The sequence below is a fragment of the Lynx rufus genome, unplaced genomic scaffold (assembly GCF_022079265.1).
Source record: "Lynx rufus isolate CCGP_SWC_20201006 ecotype Redwood Valley unplaced genomic scaffold, mLynRuf1.p SCAF_1, whole genome shotgun sequence".
Classification (NCBI taxonomy): domain Eukaryota; kingdom Metazoa; phylum Chordata; class Mammalia; order Carnivora; family Felidae; genus Lynx; species Lynx rufus.
The window spans coordinates 11,406,403-11,425,781 of NW_025814823.1; the positions used below are offsets into that span (position 1 = coordinate 11,406,403).

The window sequence follows — 19,379 nt, forward strand, 5'->3', positions numbered from 1 at the left end:
TTAACTGCTCAGTTATTTCTTTTGACCACTTTTGATGTGAAATTTCAGCGTATATTTGGATCCTTTCTACAGTTCTTTATTTAGAATAGTAATCTTTTATCCTGATAAACGTCACTTAGATTTTCTCATTAGTTTGCTTTCCTTTTTGAAAATATTGTTGATATCGTAGTATATGTCCATAAAAGAAAGTTTCGTAGGTACAGAAAAGAGGGGGAAGAGAACAGGAGGAGGAGGTGAAGTAAAGAAAAATCATCCTAAATAATTACATTATCTAGAGATTTCTTTCCTTTGTTAAATAACACACACCCATTCACATTGATTTCAGCATCATCTATTACACAGAAATTGTATATCCTTCCTCTTTCAATTAATATTATCTTATATCCTTTACCATCTTTAAAAATGCCATTCTATTGAAGATATGATATTTTATCATGCAATTTACCATAATTTATGTATCCATTTCCCTAGTGTTCAGCATTTATATTACTTACAGAGCTATTTTGTTTAGTTTTTTTTTGTGAGTTTCTTACCATCATAAAAAACACCTTAGTAAAATCTCATATATAAATCTTTATGTCTATCTCTAGGTTTGGAAAAGTTCCTAGAAGTACATAACTAGTTCAAAAGACATAAATTGTTCTTAGTACTCTGGATGTCAATTGCCAAATTATCCAAGTTACATTTCCACTGATGTTACATTTCCATCTTATATCCTCACCAATACCGACTATTATCACTTGCTAAACTTTGCCAGTTTGAGAACCAATAATTTGTGTCTTTTGTTTTAATATATAATTTTCAATAATTGGTGGTATTCGAGGCTTTCCTTTTGAGGTTTATTTTGTTGTATTTCATTTGTAAATGTGGTATTTATATATTCAAACCTGCTTACATTGCCTTTAACGATAACCTTATTCCTTCAGTAGTTAGGATTTTCTTTTCCTTCCTAAGGAAACGTGCAATCTTAAAGGTGTTGGGAAGCATCGGTGCTTGTGTATGAAAAGGCTGGAGTCTCACTGACTGACCTGTGTCTTGCCTCCCACAGCTGCTGGAGAAGGGTCTCCCAAGCATGCAGCAGCCCCTCCTCCAGGTGATCTACAGTCTGCTCAGCTACATGGATCTGTCAGTCGTGCCTGTAAAGCAGTTTAATGTGGAAGTTCTGAAGACCATTGAAAAATATGTCCAAGTGAGTATTTGGATACCTTCACTTAAGAACTACGATGTTTCCAGAGAGTCATCCCAGAAAGACTGAAGCTTCGCTTGTAGCTTATCCTTGGCTGTAGAACTGTATGGGCGCCAGGCTGCACATTCATGCGTTGATATCCCTAACGCCCTGAGAGCAGTCAGGTGTGGTGGCCAACCACACTGTGAGTGACATACTGAGGAGAAAGACAGGACCAAGCTGAGGCATTTCTGAGCCCCTCAGAGGACACAGTTCTGCCTCTTGGGGCTCGCAGGCTGGGTACTGAAAGCAGGTACCTGGCTGGGAGGGCCCAGCAGGGTTGTATTTGTGGTTTCCTATTTCAAAGAAGGAGAAGGAACCTAGGGCAGGTGTTTCAACATACAAAGGGTTAATTCCGGGATTAAAATTGTCACTTGAGAGTTGAGGACAGTAAGGTTAAGCAACCTGCATGAATGTATTTGAAAATACTACAACAAACAAACACAGGAGTGTACCTGTTGAGTTGCAGAGTTCAAGGGCAGATGCTAGGTTCTATCTGGTTGAACTCATTGGCAAAGCCATACAATGTCAATGTTAGACGTTTTTACCCCATCGTCACTTGAATACCACGTTGCTTGCGGAAATTATTTAATGCTAAAAATGATTTCCAAGCCTTTTTTATTGTTCGTGTTTTAAGTGGCATTTCTCCGAAAGTAGTCGTGCACTTGGTAGGCATTCAGTAACACTTTCTCACTTCACAGCAGTCCTGAGGGCCAGGTGTCCAGTTCCTATTTGTCTACAAACCCCTTGCCCCTAGTGCAAAGAAAAAAATTGTTTTACTAAACTGCCTATTCTAACTAACTCAGGACTGGGCTATCTCTGTTATTCGATATCTTATCTTGAATGGTGACTGATTTCACATTCAAATCATGACCTCCCATTGTGCAGAATTTAAGAGGGAAGGAAATATGTTTTATTTCATGTGCTCTTATTCCACAGGCTAGGTAAATAATAATAATAACTTTTATCAAGTTCGCTTATCTGTGCTCAATATTTTTATGGGAGAAGCCCATCAGCCTGCCTGGGGCCTGTCAGGGAGACAAAGATCGGAAAAACAAAGTAAGTCTCACAGAAAGAGTAGGCATGTGATAAGCCAATAAGGAGAGGAAGGGCATTCCAGGACAACGGAACAAGGAAAGAGCTTGCCTGGTATGAGGAACTCCAAGGTTAGCCTGGGGGGAGGTTACTTCTGTAGGCTGTGCTCAACGTGTGTGGACTCCACACTGCCCACCAGAGGGAGCCCTTGGAGGAGTTTAGGCAGGGAAGCAGCATGGTCTGAAAAGTTCTAGAAAGATCACTGTAGCTGGGGTGGGTATGCTGGACTTCAATAGCAGCTGCAAGTAGGGAGACCAATTAAGAGGCCATTGAAATAGGAGAACGACCAAGGAAGACAGAGACTGGAGGTGGGGAGAATGTTGAGAGTGAGTGGCCAGTAGCATAAATGCATTGGGTTTGTTTTTGTATTCGTACCAAAGAGCTACCTCATTGACCAAAATGGTACCTTGTACTTTTAAACTTCTATTTATTTGAGTATGGACAAAATTTGGTATTTTCTTATTTGCTTGTTTCCTAAATATATCTTCTCATCTGTATAAATTTTTTATGTCCTTTGCCTTTTACATATGATGGAACTTCCTGCACTATTTTAAAATCTGTGAATTCTGACTGATCATAAGAAGTTTCAGTAGCTGGGGGTTGATGCATTTTTAAAAATGAAATTGTTTGTAACCATTGAATGTTTTATTCCCGTCAGAGTGTTCACTGGAGAGAAGCTTTGAATATCCTGAAGCTGGTGGTTTCTCGATCTGCCAGTCTAGTTTTGCCTTCCTACCAGCACAGTGACCTCTCAAAGATAGAAATACATCGAGTGTGGACCAGTGCTTCTAAGGAATTACCTGGAAAAACCCTAGACTTCCACTTTGATATTTCAGAGGTATGTTATCCGTTTCTGTAAATTTCAGCAGCGAGAACAGGTGACAAAGGTCAAAACTAGTTGTCTGGGGAAGGAGAGACTTATTTTACATTTACTTCAAAGTAAGTTTTCTAAGGCCTGCATTAGGTTCTGGTTTTTAGGAACACAGTGAATGTCGTATTCATTGGGACTCCAATTGGCAGCTTTTAAAAATAGAAACTAGCCTCAGCTATATAAAAAGGGTTTTTTGAAAGAGATAACTTTAAAATAGAATGACCATAAGCATTTTAGGGGCGCCTGGGTGGCTCAGTCGGTTGAGCATCTGACTTCGGCTCAGGTGGCGATCTCGCAGCTCATGAGTTCGAGCCCCGCGTCAGGCTCTGTGCTGACAGCTCAGAGCCTGGAGCCTGCTTCGGATTCTGTATCTCCCTCCTCTGATCTCCCTCCCCCCTCCCCTACTCCCACTCTTTCTCTCTGTCTCTCTGTCTCTCTCTCAAAGATAAAATAACATTTAAAACAAATTTTTTAAAGAATGATCATAAGCATTTTAAAGCCTGACCTCATTTCTTTATCTGACAGGTATCATGTCCTATCTTTATATCCACAACTTTGCTCCCTGACCTCCCAGCCAGACCAGCAAATGACTGAGATTTAAAGAGACGCAGAATCTGCCTTTACGGTTGTTTCCCCAAGTGACACGACTTTTTAGACCAGTAAAATGATCCATATTCTTGTCTCAAGGGAGCGGGAAGGAAGGAGAAAGGGGACTAGTGAACCAAGCCAAGGAGTCAGGAAGAAAAGAGAGGTTGGGGGGGCACCTGGGTGGCTCAGTCAGTTAAGATCTGACCTCATCTCAGGTCATGACCTCGAGGTTTTGTGAGTTTGAACCCCCACATTGGGCTCTCTGCTGTCAGCGCAGAGCCTGCTTTGGGTCCTCTGTCCCCCTCTCCCTCCGCCCGTCCCCTGCTCACTCGTACGTGCTCTCTCTTGCTCTTTCTCTCTCAAAAATAAATAAGCATTAAATTTTTAAAAAGAAAAAGAAAAGAGAGGGTGGAAGGTAGTCAGATCTGCCTGCTGCTCTGAGAATGGACATTTGGGAAGCCTGTACCAACTCTAAGATGCACAAATACTTTGCTCTCCTGTCTCGCTTACCCCGTGACCCATAAGCCCGCCAAAGCAGAAACTATACTCTGTCCATTTTGTAACCAGGGTCTGGTACAGAGTCTGGTGCATTACAGGTACTTAACAAACATTCTTCAACACTGCTGAATGAGTAAGTCCACTGAAGGAATAAACTAGATCTGCTTGTGTGAAACTTACTTGCTCTATTAAGTAGGTAGGTTGTAGTCAGCTTGGGTTTTTTCACACCGTGATCTCAGTGACCTTCTATCATTTCAGAATCCAGGTTAAGATACTCTTTTGCTGCTATTGTGATACCTGCATCTATAGTTCGTGGGTCTGATATTAAGGTAGCCAATCAATAATTTTTTCCATTTGTAACATTCCTTTTTCACATTGCTGGCGGGGAAAGCTACTTTTATTCTTTGGAGTTTGTTCTGTTCCAAAGGGGTACAGAAAGCATGCAGCCACTGGGCTGCACGCCCCAGGGACGGAGCTGCTCCAGAATAAAGAGCCTGGAGAACCAGATGGAGACTTTCCAGCTGGTGTCTACCACCTCTGAGGGTAGGCCCACAAATGGGATTCTGCAGCCCCACTGGGGCTCAAGTTTGGGTGGTGCTGCCTACCCAGCTGCCACCCGGCCGTGTGTGAAATGAACTCTCAGGAAGTGAAATTTCCAAAGCGTTGCCCGAGTACCTGGCCCTGAACTCATTCATTTAAATAACTGAAAAGATATAATCACTCTAAGTAGATTTTAAATAACTGAGAGTATATAGAGATTGGTGACCAAAGGTTGGGAAGACGGGAAGGAATTTTGGCCTCTTGTTAGAATGATAAGAAATTCTTTTAAGCTTAATTGGAAAACTATTTGCTTTCCTGAATGTTTTGCTTCTGACCTTTACCAGTGGTTTAAGAACAAGCAATTGGATTTGTTTTCAGCTGCTAAAGAGGGTGGGAAAATGTTAACGATGTAAAATGATTTAGAATGTATATTTGAACGTGGGGCACCTGGTGGCTCAGTCGGTTAAGCATCTGACTCTTGATTTCAACTCCGGTCATGATTTCATGGTTCATGAAATCGAGCTCCACATCAGGCTCTGTGCTGATAGTGCGGAGCCTGCTTGGGATTCTCTCTCTCTCCCTCTCTCCCTACCCCTCCTGTGCTCACTCTTTCTTTCTTTCTCTCTCTCTCTCTCAATATAAATAAATAAACTTAAAAAAAATCAGAATGTGTATTTGAACATCAGGAAAATGAGCCTACCTGTAACACTGAACTTCTCTAAGGTTTAATCAAATAGGCAATGTTTGGTTGCTGCTGGGTGGAGCGATCCCATATTCCACAGAACTATTGAACAGATAGAAGAGTGAGATTTTGTATTCTCTTCTGTCAAGACGCCAATCATCGGGAGGCGATACGATGAGCTGCAGAACGCTTCTGGGCGCGATGGGAAGCCCAGGGCGATGGCCGTCACCAGGAGCACATCCTCTACCTCATCGGGCTCCAACTCCAATGTCCTTGTTCCTGTTAGCTGGAAAAGGCCCCAGTATTCTCAGGTATAGAATCCTAGTCCCTGGGATTGGAAGAGAGAGCTCAGGGAGACCTCTCGAGCCCAACTGCCCATGTGATCCCGGGTTCCTCCATCACCATCCTGGCATTGCCCACGTAGGCATCAACACTTCAGTGATGAGTATCCCGTGGCACCCCAAGGGACCCTGTCTTATCGTGGAACAGCTCATTTCATTGAGTTGAAGTCTGACATTTGCCACTGCTACCCATTGGTCCTAGCTCTCTTTAGACTTAGGAAATGAAATCTGATCTCTCACCTTCAGAGAGATAAAGAAACCCTCTCCCCTCTACCACTCATTCCAGTGAGTTCTCTTTTCTCCAAAGACTATATCCTTAGTTCTCCCAATCAGTTCTATACGATAGGGCTTCATAAGGATGCAGAATCTGCCCTTCCGGTTGCTTCCTCAAGCCACACTGCTTTTTATTTTATTGTTTGAAGTTTTTTTTTTAATATAATTTACTGTCAAATTGGCTGACATACAGTGTATACAGTGTGCCCTTGGTTTGGGAGGTAGATATGTAAGCGATGAACCACGGGAATCTACCCACACTGCTTTTTAGACCAGTAAAATGATCTAAATTCTTACCTTGATGGAGAGGGGAAGGGAAAGGGAAGGGACTAGTGAGTGAAGCTAAGGAATCAGAAAGGAAAAAGAGGGTGGAAAGTAGTCAGACTTCCTGCTGCTCTGTGAATGAATACTGGGGACGCCTGTACTTTCTCTAAAAGGTGCACTTTGCATTCCAGTCGCCATTCTGACTGCTGTCCCCTAAGCATGCACTCCAGTGGTCTCCATGGACAGTCTGAGCTATGTGGAGCAGAACGGGCCACTGGATCTCTCTGTAGTTCTCTCTCTGTAGATATCTCTCTCTTAGTACAGCCTAAGACCGTATTTGCTCAATGGGCAACTGCATTAATGTCATCAGGCTTGCCATCGAGTAAAACCTCTGCATTATTCAGACCTCTTTGGTGACATTAATCACCTTAAGTGGAAAAGGAATTTATTAACTCTCATGGCTTGGCTTCAAGCACAGCTGGATTCTAGTACACAAAATGAGGAACTGGGTCCTTAGACTCCCTCTCCCCTTCTCACTGTCCTCGCCTTCCCTTCCCAGTCTTGGCCCTCCTTTCCTCTCCGGTGATTTCATTCTGAGGCAGACTCTTCTCTTATGAAGCACCAAAAACTTCGAGCAGCTCCAGATTTATATGGTCTTTGGCTCCGATGATTTCAGGTCAAAGGCATTCCCTTCCCAACATCTGAAGCAATTCTAGAAGGACTCTTGCTGCACGTGTGAGGGAGGCAAAGCCCCACAGTGGGAGAGGAGCTGTTTCTGAGATAAAAAGAGGGACCGTATTACTGGAAGAAGGCCAAATGGGTGGGCGCTGAGCAGAGAACACTTTGCACACGTGCAGGACTCACCTTCACCCTCCAAGGTTGGAGGAGTGCAATATATAGCACGGGGCCTGCTGGAACATGGCTGGCTCTCAGTAAGGGTTCACTGAGCTGTTGAGTAAGAGAGCCTACTATACATTCTTAGGGATTTGGAAAAGAGAAGAAAAATAGACATCCCCAAACCCATGTTCCTCTGTATGGATTCCTTCCCCGAGTTGTAAGATGCCCACTAAAACTTAGGGAAATATTTTAGCAAATCTCTTGCCATTCTCCAACATTAAGGTCTTCCTGTCTTTGGCCTTGATAAAATACTGTATTGGGTGTCCCTTCTGTAATGTGGAAAGAAGAATGCAGTGAGCCAAATTCCATTAAGAAAGAAAAGCTATGAGCACTATTGGCCTCCTAAGCAGTCTCCACGTTAACTTAAATCAGATTAAAGGGGAAAAATCATTTTACAGGGTCAGAAAGATTGCTTTAAGAGCATCTCTGAAGTAATTAACATTTTTTAGGCTCTGGCTTACTCTTCCTTTTCATTCTCAACTCTCCAATTATCCCGAGACCTAGTTCATCTATGTCATTGGAAAATGTGATGGTTTATGGAAGAATCTCCATGCTTAAGTGGCTGAAAAATAAGGCTCATGAAGAAAAGCAAAAGGAATTGAATCTGTTTAACTTTAGGGAGAATAAATTGAGAAAGACTTAATATGGCTTACAGATAATTGAATTCTTTAATGCTGCAGAAAGTAAAGTTATTCTCCCATCTGAGGAAAATAAATGTGTGCTAGAACATAATAGATTTAACTTAGGTGAAAGGAAAGCCTTGCTAATGCTGGAAGTTGTAACAGACAAGAAAAGATTATCAAGGGGAGTCACGAATATCTGCTGAGTTTCACACCCCTCCCTCAGGAAAATGTAGATCAGCACTGTCAAGTAGGAACATAGTGTGTGTCTTGTTTTTAAACTTTGTAAAAGTTGCCTTTTTTAAAAAAGTAAAAAGAAATAGGTAAAATCAATTTTAATAACCTATTTTAGTTAGCCTAATATATCTCAAACATTATTACTTCAATATGCAACCAATAGTTTGCAATATTAATGAGATATTTTGCATTCTCTTTTTTCATACCAAGTCTTTGTGTATTTTACATCTCAATTCCCACCACATTTCGGGGGCCATAGCCCTTTGTGGCTAATAGCTATAGTATGGAAACAGATTTGATCACAGAATTCCATGATTAAAACGTGTTTGTGTGTCTCTTTTCCAGAAGAGGACAAAAGAGAAGTTGGTGCACGTCCTTTCTCTGTGTGGCCAAGAAGTAGGATTAAGCAAAAATCCATCAGTAAGTTCCATCATATATCACATTTATGTTGGTACCATATCATTTTTACCTTTGATCTTTTTACCTTTAGAGAAGTCCTCTATGAATTACAGGTATGATATCCACCATCATATTCATACTAGATCATACTCATAGGCTATTTCTTTCCACACTAAGATTTTTAATCTCACTTGATTCAGAAACAGTGAATGATTTTGTTAGCTATTTGCTCTAGTTTGTAAATAGCACTGTTACTTTCATTTTTTAAAATTCTTTGGATTTTGTTATAAATATGCCCAGACTACATTAATATGTATATGTATATTAATTAAATATAAATAAAATATATAATTATATAATTATTTATTACATATAATAAAATATAAAAATAAAAATATATATATGACGATCTCCTGCACCATATTTAATATACATTCTTTTGGGGTATAATTTTACTCTGCATATGCACACCCCTTCCTATGATGTCATTATTTGACTCATGCAGAATAGGGATCAAAATAATGATATATCATTATAGTTTTTTTCTCTTACATACATCCACTGATGTTACAGTTAAAACAACAACATGCCATTGCGCTTTGGAATAAATGACTAATCACAGTATTAGAACTTAGCTAATATAAAATTTAGCTTTTATAAAATGTAGCTAATTCAGGTTGTCTGTGAGACTATCATAGCAAAAGCAATAAAAATCTCAGGGTCTGGTTTCACCGGCGTATCTCAGCCTCTTTGTTATTAATAAAAAATAAATATCTAACTAATTTCCCAAATGAAGTAAGAATTAGCAAACAATTGCTCAGGGGAGCTGTCTCTGAAATCTCAAAATGTATCTATTAACGTAGTTCACGAGCAGTTGAAACGTTAGAGGCTCGCAAATACTTGCTAAAGTGCAGATCGGTGTTTCTTACGGTCCGGAACGTGCCCCTGCCAGCCAGCAGCTAAGCTCAGCTTATGATCAGTAGATCAGTGGGTTTGTTGCTGCTCCTGAGACCTGAGGGCAGAGGGGACGAGGTGACAGTGGCGGGGTGGGCGGAGGGAGAGTGACAAGCGCCCTTTCCCTCTGCGGGGCGGCCCTCCAGCGAGGACCGTCTCCTATTGCCATTCTGGCTGGCGCGTCCTCCTCAGATCTCAACTGCCTGCTTCCGTGCTAGAAATGTTTACCCAGAGTATGTTGCCGGTCGGTCAGAGAGGCGGTGCTAACTGGGAAGAAGAGCCTTCAACTGAGGAAGCCTGCATTCTAGCCGCATCTCTCACGAGCTAGTTGCCTGGCCTTCAGTGCTATTTCTCTCCTAGACCCACTTGCAATCCCTGAGCAAACTGTGTGTCGCGGGCCATTGCATGAGAACATAGTGCAAGTCACAGGGCTGTTCTTAAACACTGGAGGAAAGGGGGACATTTCAAATCCATTCATTCTTTTTACTTTTGAGAGGCACTTGTTATATTAAATAAATACAAACGATTTGCCTGCTTCTCAAGGAAGACTAGATAGACATTATGATGGCTAAAAACAATCATACCGTTCACTTTTATTTAATATCAGTCTATGTTCAGGAGAGACTGGATAGCAAAACATTGAGGTCCACTTACAGTTTATTTCTACAAAGTTTCACTAAAATGTCCCAGTGGGAAAAAAACTAAACACAGAAGATGGTTCTAAGATTATTAACATTCAAGAGGTCTTAATAGGAAAAAAAAAAAAAAGTTTTGTTCCGTTTATACCAACAGGAAGGGAATTTAGGTATAAATTACGAGCATGGCTGCTCACATACTCGTCTGTAATTCAAATGAGCAAGGACTGTAGTATTTGTCCTCTGTCTCTTATTCTTTATTGGTTCCTGGTTTATCTCTGAAAGGGTTAAATGCTTTGTACTCACAGGCCATTCTATAATAACGTATCTTTGTATCAGTAGCCCTTAAAATATTATGTGATAATATGCATGTGAAGTGTATGTGCATGTGTACAATTTCTGACCTCAGTTCAGAAACAGTGGAAAATTTCTTGGCTGCTCTAGTTTGTCTGTGAATATACACTCAGTTGTCACACACACACACACACACACACACACACACACACACACGCTCCGATGGGATCCAGTCTTCATTAAGAAGCAGCATCGTGACTCGAACCTTCTCCTCCTGTGTGAACTTGCGTCTTTGCAATGAGTTTAATCTGAAGGCACCTGTCCAACATAAATACTAAAAGAACATTCTAAAAATACCCACTTAAGGAATTAGGTGTGTACTCGAAATAGATGGCCACGAACAGCCAGTTGCAGTTTTTATAGCACAAACAACCGAAGGGAGAACCGTCTCTCAGGAGAGGACTCTTGCGATTCGTAGGTGATCTTTTCATCGTGTGGGGATCTGGACCTTCTGGAGCACCAGACGAGCTTGGTGTCTTCCGAGGACGGCGCCCGGGAGCAGGAGAACATGGATGACACAAACAGCGAGCAGCAGTTTAGAGTCTTTAGGGACTTCGATTTCCTAGATGTGGAGCTGGAGGATGGAGAGGTACAGTATATTCTCTGTAAAAATACCCCCCTCAGCCTTGCCTTGACTAACGAAAAGTTTCTTTTTACCTGCTAACTGATCAGGTTTTATAACAGACTCTTTAATTGGGAAGCTGTAGACTTTGTTTTCAATCAACTTATCCAAAGGACAGCAGCTTAACTTTGGCAGAAGTTACCACACCCTTCCTGTCTGAGTCCACAGCATTTAAGCTGCCAAGTTCTTTCTAAATGGCAGGGATCTGCCGTCTAATGACCACACAAAGACTGTGTGTGTGCAGTCCAAAGGTGAACTTTAAAAGAAAAAAAAAAAAATCACAAACACATTCAGGTTCTGAGCCTGTTCGCTGGCACCTGGGCAAAACTTGCCAAGAGTCTAATTATTTTAAAAGTGAAATTACTCTGATCCAGTTACTTCAAAGCTTGCCTGCTCTGACCTGAAAAGGGAGCCTCGGGGCTCCAGCATTGTGCTGTTTGATGAAATCACAACTTGAAACAGGATATAGTGCACCCGAGAGCTCTTTGCTCTGCTCTAGGCTGCTAGCTCGTGTCCCCGACACCTGGAGCCGCTGAATTCATGTCTCAACCGGCCAATGCAGATTTGTGGATTTGAATGATAATTATGGTGATAGGATGCTTTCAGTTATGAATCATGTGTTTGAAAACTGGGATTGGAAGGAGGGGCATCATTGTGACCCTCTCATTTCAGTAGCTTAGAGGCACGTTCCAGCTGGGGAAAGTCTCCGCCCCATGGAGGAAAACAAAACTGACCAAAGGGAGACTGGCTACCTAAAAATGCCTGATAAGGAGCCGGCTCCTGGTGTTACTTCACATCCTGAGGCTCACATTCAGCTAAATGCACTGTCTTTCCCAGACAAAGAAAGGGCTTTCTGCCAGTCTTACAGTTACAATGGAGGCCCAAATTCAAAGTTTAACCTATCCCGTGACTGGTATGCATCTCCTGACTCAACTAGAAACTTGTGGGAAACGGTACTTCCGGTAGCTGCCTACCTTCCCTAAAAGGATGGGACTGTGGACCAATCCTCTTATGTTGAGGTAAGGCCAAGGAGCTCTCCGCTTTTGTTCCTCCCGGCCAAGGCCTACCCTGGATGTCTGGGGAGAATTCTGTCCCCAGGATGAAGAATGTTTTCTCTACCTCTTCTTTTCTGTAGAAAACAAGTTTAGCCTACCCAGTATTAAAGAATATAAAGACGCTAGCTGTAAAACACCTTTAAAGCAAGTGTCAGCTTTTCACCTTGAATTATCCTAGAACCACTAAAAAGTACTGCAGAGTTTTTTGACTGTTAACCTTAATAAGTGATAAAGAGGGGCGCCTGGGTGGCTCAGTCAGCTAAGCTAAGTCTAACTTCGGCTCAGGTCATGATCTCACAGCTCGTGAGTTCAAGCCCTGCATCGGGCTCTGTGCTGACAGCTTAGAGCCTGGAACCTGCTTCAGATTCTGTCTCTCTCTCTCTCTCTCTCTCTCTCTCTCTCTCTCTCTCTCTGCCCCTCCCCTGCTCATACTCTGTGTCTCTCTCTCAAAAATAAATAAACATTAAAAAAATTTTTTAATAAATAAGTGATAAAGAAATCAATCACTAAATGTGGTGAGGATTGTTTTAAAAAGTCTAAGCCAAAATACAACTGTTTAGAATACTTTCAAACGTCTCTGAGCCAAAGCTATATGGGATGTCCGAAGATGAGCTCCCTGATCTGGACCACTGACCTAATTTTTGTTCTTGGCCTAGAATTCACGCTTAGGCACCCTCTTCACTCTGGAAGTTAAAGTAAGGAGGGAAATTTTGATGAAGCAAGAGAGGCATCATTTTCCAGTCTCAGCCAAAATTAAAAAAAAAAAAAATGTCTTATGGGACGTGACCTGGCAGGAGTAACATCAAGTGGAGGAATCAGACACAGTTTCTGAACAAATTTAATTTCTGTCAAAATAAAGGAAGGAAAATATGAGGTGCCACTCACTTGAAAATAAATATTATACTAATGCTTTGGGGGACAGTTAATAATGAATGCTACATCTGACTTCTAGTATTCTGTTATTCTAGCAAACAAGAACTACAAAATCATAGTGATCATTTACTCTTATATAATTAAGATTTTATAAGAAACTTGAGAACGTGGGGGCTCCTGGGTGGCTCAGTCAGTTAAGCGTCCGACTCTTGATTTGGGCTCAGATCATGATCTCACCATTCATGAGCTCGAGCCCCGCCTTGGGCTCCATGCTGAGTGTGGAGCCTGCTTGGGATTCTCTCTCTGCTCCTCTCCCACTCGCACACACTCTTTCTCTCAAAATAAATGAATAAAACTTAAAAAAAAAAAAAGAAACTTAAGAGTGTGAAAGTATGTATTTCATCCAAATAAATTAAACCATCTGAGAATATTTTGCTACTTCTCAATAAGATTATAATAAGGGATTCTAGCAAGCCTACAGGGTAGTACAGTAAAAATGCTCGAGCTTTAGGGTCAGGCAAGTCCAACTTTGAATTTCACCTCTGCCCCTGACTTAGCTCTTGGCTTCCTCAGCTATTAAGTGGGTATGATAATAGCCTGCCGAGTTGATGTGAGGATTAGGTAAGAACCTCTGGGAAGCTTCTAGCACAGTGTCAGGCACATAGTAGGCATTCCTTTGTACTGTCATTGGTGAATAATTCCAGCATATCCTCATCTGAGAAAGCCAAGCATATCTGGCATCTAGAGCAAAACACAATGATCAAAAAAAAAAAAAAAAAAAACAACTTTTTTTAGATCTGTCCCTTTTCATTAAATAGTCTCAGAATTTACTGACTCCTATCTGTAACGGTTTGCCTTTGAAATTTTTAGAATCTTTAGAAGGTGCCGTGTCCTTGCTATTAATTGTACATTAGCAGCGAACACACCATGATGACACACTAGCCTCGTGAGATGGATCAGGTGATGCCATCTTTTTTTCTCCCAGTTGATGAGCCTCATTCATTTCCCCACAACACTGAACAATTTGCTCACAAAGAAAAATTTAAGCATTCCTCCCCCCACCCCACCAAAAAAAGGGCGTTGAGGAGCACAAGGTGTCAGTCACTGAAGTGACAAGCTATTTCAGAAATCGTATTTATGATTTGTTACCCCAGATACATCTTCCGCCCCTAAGAGGATTGGAATTGCTGGTGCTTGGTACTGATTTCTCTTTGGGGGTTTGTATATCTTTACCTTTTTTTTTTTTAAGTTGCATCAAATGAAGTATATATCGTTGGCACTGTTTGTTGCTGTTGTGTTAAAACTAAGATAAATGCACTTGAGTATCTTTAATATTATCGTTTTAAATAGACCTCTTATTTGTTTTTCTGTCCATTCAATCCGCTACGAAGGAACTGCAGGTAAGATGATGCTATGTTTCATTCAGATCCGCTAAGTAGATGTTTTGCATCGTCGCAGATTTATAACAACATAATTGCTTTTCTTCCTCCCTTCTAGCGTACGTATGCCTATCTGCGCGCATATTTACATTGAGGTGTGCGTGAGACAAAAAGTGTTTTTCTTTGTGGCTCCAGGATGGGAATAGTTTCCAAACTATAAATACAAGACAATTTTAAAATCTAGTCTGGAAGTTGCATAGTTATATCTCTTGAGAGAAAGTGAGGTTTAAGTAGGATCCATGGAAATCTTATGATGCCTGAGAAGGCAGCCGCACAACGGAATTCGTTGTGTAGTTACCTTCTCTAATTAAAGGTGAAGTCAACAAGCGGCATCCGACAGTATACCACGAACACTTCCAAGCAGATCTGCTTATTTTCCAGGAATTAGGAGCTGTCTTTGTATGGCAACTGTATAAAGTTTCATCCAGATGAGAACCATTTCTCAAAAGGGGGTCCTAATAATAATTGCACCCAGGAAACAGGCATAAGCCAGGACCGTCCTGGGCATACTGACTTGTGTCACCCTACTATCCATTGCCATGTCAGACTTACTCTGAGTAGGCATATCTGGGCAAATATATTTTGACCACAGTGCACTTATGTCCCTTCACCAATAATTCTTACCTGACAGAGTTCTAGTGTGGAAAAAAATTATTTCAAAGAATAGTGTTTCCAACATTTCTAGAATGTTCAGTCACTAGTACTTATCTCAGTACAAATCCTGAGTGGTTAAGTTTGATAGCTGACATACGCAGATTGTCTTGAATAATTAGCCATCTCCTAAATTTTCTCACACATAGAAAAATCTGACATAATCAGTAAGACACTGTTTTGACCTTGTGGGTTGACTTTTAATCACCACACACACTTGAGCTAGGTAATAGCACTCTTGCATCTCAGTTCTTCAGCCTCCACCGCAGTAACAGTTTCAACACCGTTCCCTCTAATGGAGAGCTATCGTATCCTCCGGAAAGACATCCCACTATTCTTCCTGAGACAGAAGCCTTCCCTTACAACCCCACTTCTCATGCCTGATCCAGCCGGGTCTTCACCAGAGGTGCAGTTATATCAGTATGAGCCATCATCCTTGCCCGGTGTAGCATTCCCTGCCCCTGGGCGTCCATGTTTCTCTGCAAGCTCATGGTTCTGTCTCGGGCTCAGTGCCGGAGACTTCCAGAATTGTCATCCAAGATAGTTCATCCAGCCGATCCACTGATTGGATGCACAAGAATCGGTGCTAGGATTTATGTTTTCTATTCATATTTTGTGTATTTTGCCCAGTAATCTGCAGTCTTTTTTCTCTGTACTCTTATTCTTTCAATCTTTTTAACTTCTTCATACATTGCGATTTCTTTTTCTCTCCCGTATTCTTGCCTCGCCACATTTTTTATTTCATTTTTTCACTGAAACAGCTATTTTAAAATCCCAGCACAACAGTTAACCTTTTCCACTAGGAAAAAAAAATTACTTGGTGACAGTTTATCACAGCAGATACAGATAAAGGTATAGATACAGATAAGACAGCAGATATAGGTACAGAATATGGAAATCATATTCAACGTCTCCTTTTTATAATCAGACGGTCCTAAGAACAATCATAAACATCACGCATGGGGATCAACGATGATAATAATTTTTGTATCATATCCAGAATGTGCTCAGGATCATTACCTGTTGCCTTCCACCATGAATAGCCAAAACCAACTTTGGAAAAGCTAACTGTCTGTTCTGTGAGAGACCTATGAGAATGGCAAGGTGTGCTTCATTCAGATCCAGGAGAAATCGATCCTTAAACCAGAGGAAGATTAGTAAATTTAATGATCCTAATTTTAACAGTGATTTGCCTCTCTCATATTATACGGTTACGCTAGTCACTGAGCTCTCACCGGAAAAAGTTGTTTTATTTCAGTGACCCATCAGACAGTGTTTCACATGACCAATAAATGAAAGGATTCTGGGCTAGATTTTGTTTAGATTCCCTGTTCGTGTAGGTTAAAACTCGCTTATCAGGGGGCTGCGTACTATTTCCCTTGCTTTATTCCTGTTTTAACACAGAGAAAAATAAAACCCCAGTTCCTTTCTAGCAAAAGATTTTGTGTGGACAAAGATACTTAATATCAGATGGGTAGCAGAGCAAGTCTGAGATACAACTAGAAGCTTGAACACTTGGATTGCCACTTAGCACGGTTGTCAGTAAATTAAAAGGTACAAGTCAGCGATAGTGCTTGGGACCAAGTCAGTCATTTCAGGAAAGCAACTCATTTCCACGTTGGGACAATTACTTAAAGATGAGCCTAAAGCAAAAGTCAAGCCACACTGCTCTGGCCTCTGCGTAGTGCATGATCCGTCAGACTTCGCCCAGCTGCTCTCAGATGTTCTTTTAACTCTGCATTTGATCTGCAAAAACCGCTGTAGCAGGAACAGGCTGGAATGTTTACCTAATGAATGCTCTTCTACTTAATACCCAAGGGATGTGGAATGTGCTACAGCATAGCTCCTACTTTTCCTCCTTCTGAAAATAGTACTAAACGGGCCGGGGAGGGGGGCACACCTCTTTGGAGATTGTTTTAATATTAATGGTCTCTTTCTTACAGCTTTTTGGGAACGCAGGTCATTATAGGGTTTACCAAAGTCACAGTTTAAAAAATATAATACTACCCGCCACGCCATGGAGAAGCGTGCAGTGCTTCTCCCTGCGAGTTAATACGCATCTAGGTGAAAACAGTATGCTTTCACTACCTTCCACATCATGTGAACAAATTGGTTGCTACCAAGGTAGACGAGAGCTTGAGAGTTCGTCATGAAAACATTTGTTTCTAAGCTATGATTATGACTTAACTGGATGTGTGAAGGTGTTAAGTGCAGGAAGATCCTGGCATAAAAACCAGCTGCTGGTATGATTTCAGGGTGAGAGTATGGACAATTTCAACTGGGGAGTGCGCAGGCGTTCTCTGGATAGCTTGGACAAGTGTGACAGGCAGCTTCTGGAGGAGAACCCACTTGCAGGAAGGTCTCCCAGCCTCAACAAAATGAACCGTGAGGATTCTGACGAGTCCTCCGAAGAGGAGGACCTCACAACCAGCCAGATCCTGGAGCACTCAGACCTAGTAAGTAGAAACCTTCCCACCATAGGAGACGGGAGACTATGTTCGTAACTGAGGCAGTAAGCATGGTTTCCAGTCGCTGCTAAAGAAACTTTCCACCGCTGCTAAACCCAAATCCGAAACGTCGGGTGGCGTCCAACCGATTGTAACGTGCCTCTTGCCTCTAGGTTGCCAACAGACACAACTACTGGGGCATTTGTTATAAGCCCTCGATGGCATCGAGTCTGTTCAGGCCTGGACTTTCCTCAAATAACTTTTATGAGGCTGGAACCTTTTTAAAAATTCCTGAGATATCTGAAGTCTTAGGCAGTCTAACAGTGAGACGTTTGGATGTGGTTATCTGCAGATACGAGTGTTCATGTTTTCCAGTTCTGGGCCATCGTTTGCTCTGCCAGCTGCCGTGTGTCAGTTCTAACGGTAGCGAAATACGTACGCTAAATGATACCCGTCAGCCAACAACCGGCTCGGGCAGTGGTTTGTACTCTTACGCAGAGAATAATTCGAGCTTTTAGAGAAACTTCACTCTGTGTTTTACCGGCTCCGCTTTCTCAACAGATCATGACTCGTTCCCCTTCCGAGGAGACGAATCCCCTGGAATCGCTCGCCGCGGCCTGTGACATGACCCCTGCCGACCCTCATTCCTTTAGCACCAGAATGGCTAGCTTTGACGCGGCTCTGTCTGACATGAATAACCTGCAGATCTCTGAGGGCTCCAAGGTGAAGAGATTTGGGCAATTATGATGGCAATTTACTTAAAGAAAAAGTACCTGCAAATTGCTGAGAAATCTTGGGGGGCTATAAGTGGAGAGACTGCCTTTATCTTTTTCTTTCTTGCTTTTCTGAAATACTTGAGTTTGCGCACCTGAGCCTCTGTTTTGAAGCGGTTTCCCTCTCGCAAATGAGCAGCCACCTTCTTGTTGGCTGAAAGGGATTCAATCTGAGGTCCTTTTCAGACGGAACACTTGGCATTTCCCATACAGCAGGAACACTGCTGATTAATGGCAAAACAAATCGGCATATGTCTGAGATGGCTGTGACTTGGAAACTGCTGTTCTTTGTCATGACTTTTATAAAACAATATGCTAAGTGAGGAGTGGGCGTATGCATGTATTTGGGGAAATTTTTTCCTATGTAGGAACCAGCTATACAATCTGTGCATTGATTCCATTCTGGCCTTTTGGCATACTATTGGAATTTTCAGTGTTGATCACAATATTATGCCAGATTTGCACAAAACCGTCCTAGCCAGACTGAGGAGACAAGTAAGTAACGGATACAGTTTTCTTATTTAAAAGGTCAGGTCTTTAAAAAGCTAACAATGTACATTCCATTTAAAGTTGATTTTATCAAATTTCCCTATAATATCATCACCATAAAACTACCCACTCCCACACTGGGTTCACATAAGTGCCCACATTTATGCCCGTCAGTATAGAATTTTATTCTCTTATACTGGAAATACCAAAATAACTTCCTACTGCTGTTAAGAGAAAACTTCCTTCTCCTGAGTTTGGCAGTACAAGTTTGAAAGAGAAAACTATAAAAACAATTTTTAAGATATATAAAAGTATATTCTTTCTGATACTTCTAGTGGGAGAAACTATAATGCTGGCTGTTGTATGTTCTTTTATAGTGGACTTAAAATAGATTGAGACCGAGGGAAATCTATGTCCTTCAAACCAAGGACAACCACCCAAATCGCAATCACTTAAAAATAATTGAAGATTAAAGAATGATTTCCAAGAGAGCCTGACTGCCAAAGGGGTATAGTCAAATTCTTAGAGTCAGTGGAGTCCTTTTTTAGCCAAAAAAA

At 41.6% G+C, this 19,379-nt stretch overlaps 1 protein-coding gene across 3 annotated transcripts in view; it reads left to right on the top strand.

Moving 5' to 3' along the window:
- Nucleotides 1-19,379, top strand: part of FRY (FRY microtubule binding protein) — a 263,906-nt gene that overhangs the window by 211,422 nt on the left and 33,105 nt on the right. For all 3 annotated transcript variants that reach the window (XM_047078564.1, XM_047078572.1, XM_047078581.1), the window contains exons 47-53: nt 1,049-1,189; nt 2,979-3,158; nt 5,649-5,810; nt 8,477-8,551; nt 10,892-11,062; nt 17,369-17,569; nt 18,122-18,283. In XM_047078564.1, coding sequence (XP_046934520.1) covers nt 1,049-1,189; nt 2,979-3,158; nt 5,649-5,810; nt 8,477-8,551; nt 10,892-11,062; nt 17,369-17,569; nt 18,122-18,283 — 1,092 coding nt within the window. The remainder of the gene's footprint in view (nt 1-1,048; nt 1,190-2,978; nt 3,159-5,648; nt 5,811-8,476; nt 8,552-10,891; nt 11,063-17,368; nt 17,570-18,121; nt 18,284-19,379) is intronic.